This window comes from Adiantum capillus-veneris, chromosome 17 (genome assembly GCF_014529385.1).
Source record: "Adiantum capillus-veneris isolate H3 chromosome 17, ASM1452938v2, whole genome shotgun sequence".
In the NCBI taxonomy this organism is placed as follows: domain Eukaryota; kingdom Viridiplantae; phylum Streptophyta; class Polypodiopsida; order Polypodiales; family Pteridaceae; genus Adiantum; species Adiantum capillus-veneris.
In genome coordinates, this window is record NC_140947.1 from 65,307,218 (window position 1) to 65,316,010 (window position 8,793).

The 8,793-nt window shown below is 43.4% G+C and overlaps 1 protein-coding gene across 1 annotated transcript; it reads left to right on the forward strand.

Annotated features, from left to right (window-relative positions):
• The first annotated feature begins 5,382 nt into the window (after positions 1-5,382).
• LOC147437404 (uncharacterized) lies at positions 5,383-6,223 on the forward strand. Its single transcript, XM_086486938.1, has one exon. It carries the CDS (start codon positions 5,558-5,560, stop codon positions 6,107-6,109), a length of 552 nt encoding a protein of 183 aa, XP_086343064.1. The 5' UTR covers positions 5,383-5,557; the 3' UTR covers positions 6,110-6,223.
• The last annotated feature ends 2,570 nt before the right edge of the window (positions 6,224-8,793 follow it).

The following is an 8,793-nucleotide window of genomic DNA, read 5'->3' on the forward strand; positions in this document are numbered from 1 at the left end:
GTTGGCGTAATGCGAGCATAATTGGCATCATGACATTGTGCACATCCACCACATCATCCCAGAAGTGGCGATCAGCTAGTAGATCTCTGATCACCCCTAATTTTCTTTTTATCTTCTCCCTTTGACCGGCCTCCCATTCTGAAAAAGTGGCACAAACAAATGTCTCCATCACAGCATTCTTATTTTTTATTAGTGATTCTACCGTATAGTAGTTGGTACAAAATCTAGTTTCACACGGCAGTTTTAACATAGTAGACATCCTCTAATGGTACATTTGAACCACTCTGTGTCCTCCCTCTTGTACCAATCTTGCAATACCAAGTTCAAGTTGTGTGTACTGCAACCAGCCTATATAGGTGAGAGAAGCGACTTTCAAGTATCCTATCTGCAGCCCTGCAATTTTTGGCATTGTCCATGATTACTTGGACAACATTTTCTTTTCCAAGTTCCTCAACTGCGTCTCCAATGATGTCAGCTATAAAACTGCCAGACTTTATTTGACCAGAGCTATCCACAGCTTTGATAAAACATTCACCAGCCACGAGGACATACAATCATGATGTTGATCAATGGCCGCCTTTGAACATTGGACCAACCATCACTAACTATGGTGTATCCAGATTGTTCTGTTGCATTTAATATTACCCTTTGAATATCATGTTGTGTGCTTGTGTAACATTTATCCAACAGTTGGTTTCTCATATGGTGATATGTTGGAGGGGTAAATCTAGCACCATACTCCCCAATGCGTTTCCAAGCTGACTTCCATGCATCACGGGTGACAATGGCCAATGATCCCCCAGTGAAATAGATGGCTTTAGCTAGATCAAGTTGTGCTTCTTCTAAGGCAAGAATTTTGAAGCTCGTCTGTAAGCTAACCTGTCTACTTTTTGACGATCCTACATGAAAGTCAGGAGATCCATGGTTTGGAGGTGTAGTTCCATTGATATGAGAAGTTGGTTCCCTGCTTTGAGTGCTTCCATTGGTGGGCGTTACACCCCATGATCCCTCATACTGGTTTGATCTTATCGATACCGGGGTGTGATGGTCGAAAGTAGAGAGTTTTGATCTTTTGCTCGTGGAAATTATCTTACCAATTAAAGCTTTCAAGCGCATAGTTGCTTCTTCTGCACCTAAGCCCTTGCACTTTCCTCCTTGGATTCTGGTATTGCCACCTAGCATGATCCCTTATTCTTGGTGCTCCTCCAGATTTCTCTTCGCCACAAAATTTACATTTACAATCTTGATACTTATTTAAATTTGTTGCAAAATTCCACTCGGGTCCTGGACTTTTTCCACCTGCCTTTCGCTTGCCCTGCGAAGCAGGACCTGGCATCGAGGTAGGAGGTCTCCTCAAGGAAGCCAGGCTTGAGACACCAACATCACCGCTCACATTCTCGGTGGAAGACATACTTATTGGATGCCTGCAATACCAATAAACATAGCTCAGTATGCTATCACTTCTTTCAAGTATTATTCAAACCAAAAATTAGTGTTATAATCAATATCACACACAAGCGTAGTAGTGAAGCCTGAAGGGAATAAACCTCAATCTACTCAAACATGAGCAAGCAAATACAATGGTGAATCAAATATGTGATCAGTCCATCCCAAAAGTAAAAATATCTACCCAAAGATTCACCTTCCTACCCCTTTCATGAATCAGTCCAGTCCAAAAAAGAACTAATGACCCATGATTGGAGCTCTAATCGAAATAGCAAGCAAATACAACGATGAATCAAACATGTGATCAGTCCATCCCAAAAGTAGAGATATCGACCCAAAGATTCACCTTCCTACCTCCTTTCATGAATCAGTCCAGTCCAAAAAAGAACTAATGACCCATGATTGGAGCTCTAATCGGAATAGCAAGCAAATACAATGGTGAATCAAACATGTGATCAGTCCATCCCAAAAGTAGAGATATCGACCCAAAGATTCACCTTTCTACCTCCTTTCATGAATCAGTCCAGTACAAAAAAGAACTAATGACCCATGATTGGAGCTCTAATCGGAATAGAAAGCAAATACAACGGTGAATCAAACATGTGATCAGTCCATCCCAAAAGTAGAGATATCGACCCAAAGATTCACCTTTCTATCTCTTTTCAAGAATCAGGTCAGTCCAAAATAGAACTAATGACCCATGATAGAAGTTCTAATCAATATAGCAATCAATTTAGCAAATATAACGGTGAACCAAACATGAGATTAGTCCATCCCAAATATAGAGATACCGACCCAAAGATTCACCTTTCTACCTCCTTTCAAGAATCAGTTCAGTCCAAAAAAGAACTAATGATCCATGATCAGAGTTACATTAAGTTTTAATTTTTTTTTAAGACTATTCATTTTTTTACCTTTAGTTTTTCTTCTAAATTTTAAAGGATGACCAAATTTAGAGGAAGAGGTGATGTGATGTGATGTCTACTACAGGGGTATATAGAGCCGCCAAATATGGAGGGGGTACATGACGGGTCCGGCGGGTTTCTTGCTTGTCCCGTCGGGCCCGCCAGGTTTCATGTTAAACCCGCCAGGTCTACCGGGATTGTTGGTTTTCCCGCCAGTTCTACGTTTTCTACCGGTTTTCGTAGGTCATGACATTAGATATGTTATTAACATGAAAAAAATAGTGATAATAACAACAATAATTAACATTTAACAAAATGCGTCATCGCGTAATTAAAATCCCTGCTTGGTACAATACAATCTTTGTGTTCCTTGTGACCTAGGTTATGCAATGAAGATAGAAAGTTTCATGCATCACAAGATCATAACATAGACTTTGTAAAAAGCATTAGCTATCCTAAGCCTCAGTCCCAAGGCCTCAAACACCTTCAAAGGTGGAGAGAGCTAGCGGGGAATCATGGATAGGAAAGAGGAAGAGTAAACATTCATAGGAGAAAGAAATAGTTCCTCACTTATCATCACTCTTTTTGCTAGCATACATAATAGCATAGTAATGAAGATGGGCCGGAGAAGATGGCAAGCTTAAGCATTGAATCATGGCTCTTGGTTGGATTTGCATTCCATAGCCAAGAGTGTTGGTGTAGGCTTTTATGACATCTTGTCAAGGTCCACATTGATGACAACCCAACAAATTCTCTTACAAAGAGCCTAACTACGAAGCATATTGCACATTGCATCGAGTTAATGGGTGTAGGGCGAACATAGCTATACAAATGCTCTTACAAAGAGCCTACCTATGCAGAAGTTTTCACATTGCATTAAGTTAATGGGTGTAGACTAAACACAGTTGTACAAAGGTGAAGTTATCGTACTTCACGTATGTACACACTAGCTTTAATCATAGCCACTTATGGCCACATTGGCCTTTAAGTGGGAGATTGTTGGGGTAAAGGCTTATGGCTGCCTACCCATGACTAACACCCTACACCTACTTACTCACTAGCATTGTTTAACCCTTCTTAGATATACAATAAAGGCAACACACACTCTCTCCTTCTTGTGTGATGTTTCTCCCAATTACTCTTCCCTTCCCCTTCCCGCACGCACGCACACGAACACACCAGCTCCCTCATAATAAATGGCTTCAAAAGGGGGGTAAAACTGCAAGAGGCACGTGCTAGAAATACTCTCGAGATGATGAAGAATCTGCAACAATAACCAGAAACAAAATGGCCTAAAAATATGTGTGTACAGACACAAATTTCAACTCTCTCTCTCTCTCTCTCTCTCTCTCTCTCTCTCTCTCTCTCTCTCTCTCTCTCTCTCTCTCTCTCACACACACACACACACACACACACACACATGCACACATATATGCACACACACACACCTGCTTTAAGCTCTCTACTTCATTACTGTGTGCTAGATTCAAGCTTTGAAGCTCCTTTGTTCAAGCTTTTGTACAATCTGCAAAAAGCTTTGCATAGTGTACAACATTTGATGTGTCCTTCACCTAAGGCTGCAATTACCCTTAGCTCGTTCTAAATTTCGTGCATGCACGGGGTACGAGGAAGCATTGTAACTCTGATACCACTTGTGAGTACACATGTGGTCCATGCGAAGTGTGAGTGTAGGTGAGGAAGGAGACGAGTGCACACAATCTTGGTGGAGCTCTACGTGAGGATTAACCCCTCACTACTCCTTATTGTTCTATATTACCAAAGAATAGATAAGGTTAGTAAATACATAAGGTTAGTATGGTCAGGGTGATAGGTGGCCAGCTAGTTGGCTTGAACCCTAGCACTCAAGAATTGCAGCAATATTTATAATGTCTATAAGATATGTAGGGAAAGGTAAGAGGAACATTTGAATCCCTTGTCGATGATGAGCTTTGTGTTGCCTTTGCACGGGATTTTGAGGGGCGTGTGGTGGAGATGAGAGGGAGGGAGGAGGACAAGTGGGAGCAACCACATGGAGCCTCATTTATATGCAACCACATGGAGCCTCAAGGCTGTCCTTTTCAATATAAACATAGAAGATTGTGTGTATGTTAAGAGCTAAATACAATATCCATGTAAATTTCTTGCAAAAGCCTCTAAATTTTCATTAGCTCAAAGGAGTTTTCTTTGTGTGGGGGGGGGGGGGGGGCAGCTATCTTGTCTCTCGTTTTTGCCATTATCGACTTTGTGTCCTTTCATCCACAACAATACACGGCACACTCTTTGAGAAAAAAGTTACTTAAAAGGGGATTTTTGATACCCATTCTACCAAACTTGGCTGATAGAACGGTTATTTTAGTTTCCTCTTCTCTCTCTCTCTCTCTCTCTCACACACACACACACACGCACAACATCAACAGTCAATTCTACTCATAGATGTGTGTGTGTGTGTGTGTGTGTGTGTGTGTGTGTGTGTGTGTGTGTGTGTGTGTGTGTGTGTGCGTGCAATTACAAATATAAAAAGTGTGTGCGCACAACATTTTTACAATTCTACTTTCATAGATGTGTGTGTGTGTGTGTGTGTGTGTGTGAGTGTGTGAGAGAGAGAGAGAGAGAGAGAGAGAGAGAGAGAGAGAGAACCACAACCCCAATGCCCTCGGATTGTCCACCCCCTAGTTTTGGGTCTGGACACTTTGCTATGATCCATGATTTCTCCATTTTGTGTACAGGTGGTGGTGGTGGGCCGTGGCTTAGGTTGGGGCCACGTCAACAAGCAAGGCTTGGTTTGTCCGCCCGCTTAAAGTGCAGGAAAAGTGTTGCTAGTGTGGAACGAGGTGGGGAGAGAGAGAAGTAGAGAGCCATAGAAATGCTGATATTTTGAGCCAAACAAGCCAAAGCGGGGCCACACGACAAGTCTCCTCCTCTCTTTGTTTGCCATGCGCTTCTTCACTCTCACTCTCTCTCTCTCTCTCTCTCTCTCTCTCTCTCTCTCTCTCTCTCTCGCGCGCGCGCGCTCTCGCCCCCTCCCTCTTCAATCATACAAAGATACTTTCTGCAACCTCCAATTCCCTATTTCTTCTGCAAGCCTTCCCTTCTCTGATCCGCCTTCTCTGCGTCCTCACCTGCATGCCAACCTCTTGACAATGTCCATCACTCTGCTGCAAGCTTCGCAATAGACGTTCAGCTGACAGAGAGATTCCCCAGGAGCTATGGGTAAGCAGCAAAGCAGCCATGGCGAGCTCAGCAGCCTATCGCAGGGCGCCTGTAGCGATGGAGGTACCTCCGGACGCACATGCAAGCTGGAGATGACACAGGAAGAGGCGATTGGCAAGGCAATGGAGGAGGTTTCCGGAATGCAGCAGGCAGGCAGAAGCTTTCAGGGCAGGAAGAAAAGGAGTTATGGCGGTGGAGCGGCTGCATGTGAAGCAGAGGGAGGCTGCACAAATACGTGGTCTGTGGGTGGATATGGGAGGCTGCAAGGAGGTGGCAACAGCTTCGGAGGTGGTGGGATTGGCGGAGGATGTCCACGAGATCGCCTTCAAAGGCATCGACTGCAGGTGGCAGGAAGTGCAAGGATTCCGGATGCTTGGTGCGGTGAGGCGCGCCTGCGCGAGTGGGTGAGCTCCTGTGAGGTGGAAGATGCGCTGCAGCCTCCGGGCCTCTTCTCTGCACGGGCAGCCCTCATCTCTGCAGGCTCCTCTCCTGCTGCCACGCGTACGGTGGTCGTCCCGGCCCCCTGTGAGGTCTCCCTCCGCTCCTGATATATGCGTTCCATTCCTCGCACGTCCATTTCTTGAACTTTTGAATACACACGCTGTCTGCCTCTGTATCATGATGAAGTTTGCTATAAATCAACTGTAAGTCTCTTCGTTGCATTGGAGTGGGAGTCATTTGCCTACCGAGAGAGAGAGAGAGAGAGAGAGAGAGAGAGAGAGAGAGAGAGAGCACAAGAAGATTTAGAGTTTTTCTCACGTAGGAATACGGAGTCTTTTTCAGTGTTATTTATACAATGCATAACATCATGAGCTTACGTTCGAGAGGCACCGCATACCTAGCTAGGTATGCGGTGCCTCCCTCATAGAAGCTCATGATATTGAGGTAAGTCGCAATGTGGGAATTTTTGTGAGAATTTGTCCAAAACTTCTTATGGGGAGGGAGAGAGAGAGAGAGAGAGAGACTGCCCTAGTTATGTAGTAACAATGTGGTAGAAAGTGGTGGACTACATTCTACTTTAATTAGTAGAAGACTACTAATAATTATGATAATACTCGTAGTGTATAGAAAGAGTATGTGAGCTGGAGATCTTTAGACATACATGTGAATCTCGGTACAAGTCTCCATATGTGGTGGATAATGAGAACTTGGCAATCCTTTAAAGAAGCAAGGAGCCATGATTGGTGGAACTTGCGTTTTTGTTGTCAATCTTTGCTTGACTATGTTGCAATGTGCCGATACGTCTTAATTTATTCATGCTTCCATATGCCAATAGGAACTTCTATATCAAGTAAATCTTCTTCTATGGAGGTCTCACAAAATGTCCTTGATTTGTTGTATTAAAGAGCAACGTCCAACGCCACATCAAACTTGTTACATGCGTGCGTGTGTGCCCATGCATGCATGTGTGAGACAAAAGAGTTGTAATGATAGGACAATAACTTAGTGGTACAAAAATGCACATAACCATTGAATGAGGTGTGCACAGGTGTGGTGCAGAAAGTGAGAGATTGTATGGATTAGTGGAGATCTCACATTCAAAATAGTGAGTGAGTCTCCCTTATTCTTCATCTACGAAAGAATAGGTTAGTATGTTAGTGGGCGACCAGGTCCTAAGTGTTTGGCTTCGCGGTTTAGGCACATCCTGTCTTTACCCCAACAATCCCCTACTCAAAAGCGAATGCGTCGATAAGTGGACCTACTAGCTAACCACTAGTATATACAAAGTAACAAAAGATATAGGTGACATTTTCTCAAACTTCGTCCATTGGCTCACTCACTCTCCTTGCATGCAGCCATATTGGTCGTAGCAATAGATGAATGTGCGTACATGTACTCAAGCTTGTATGCAAATCATGTCAATATCTCATAATGGTCTGCATACCTCCGCTCTGCATCATGCTAGTGTCAATCAATGGCTAACAATGCCATCTGCAAATGCTCCCACTGCAATTGCTATCTTGGGTCTTAATCTCAAAAGGCCATACATGAGTGTCTTGAACACTGATGAAATCCGTGCAGCCTTAGGTAACATGTCCTTGCCAATCACCTTTGCAGTGTGTGTAAACCCTATACCATCAAAACTAGAGACAAATGTGACCAATAAGGGGTGCTCAACACTGCGACCATTCCTACATCCATGGTACCATGCTCTACTTGTCCTGGCATAACCATGTCATCATCTAGCATAAGCATGTCAAAGAACTGCATGTGGACAATGTTTGTTTGTCGCTAGGGAGGAGAGCCGCTCTACTTTTATATACATAAACTCTTATAACATGTTGTATCTCACTAGAGTAATGCTCCTCTAACTTTATATCTAGATACATCCTCCATAGCACTGAGCTCATCGGCAAAGACACATGTCTCGTCTTCCATTGAGTACATATTTGCAAAGTCACTCAGGCTACTCCGTCTTGCAAAATGTGATTGTCTACTCTCCTCCTTGACTAGCAAAGCATTCACCACCACTAGTGACTGTTCTAGTCATGCACTCAAAAAGTTGTCTTGCTCTACATGTCTGTCCTCAAACCCTGGATGCACATCGAGCGAAGTGCCACGTTGCTCATTAGCAAAGTGTACTCGCTCAGGCTATGAATGTTTGCATGGCAACAAACTCACGAAGACAATGGTATCTCTGGCACCAAGAACATAGAGAAGAGTCGAATGAGAACCACGATGACCTCGCACTATCACAAGAGAACCTCTCCTCATCAAGTAAGACTTATCAGTCAATTGAACATGACACTGATTATCTCTGAGTTGAGAGATTGAGGTCAAACTCTCACGAGCATTAGACACATACCGAACATCATGGAGCACAAGCATACTTCCATTGGCAAAGTGCAAATGAATGTCCCATACCATGAACACCATCTTGTTTCGGAGCAGAAAACATACTAAACAACTCCCTACAAGGTGTGAGGTCCCCAACCTCGAGATGATTGGGGCGACTTAATAGATGGCCTTCTTTTATTCTCGTTTTCTGTTGACGACACCCTACTCTGTTTCCACAAAGTAGATATACGAGCAACAGAAGAGAGAAAGTCCTCTATCCATCGTTTACGTGGTTATAAGGGTCATACGTCACAAGCCAGGTCGATAAATGTATGATTCTAATGAAAGTTGTTTCTTATCATAAAGATGAAATCCCATTGACATATTTAGATTCCATAAACAACGCCTTTTTTGCCACGTTTAAGGGGCACGATCGTCATCTATAAATCATAAA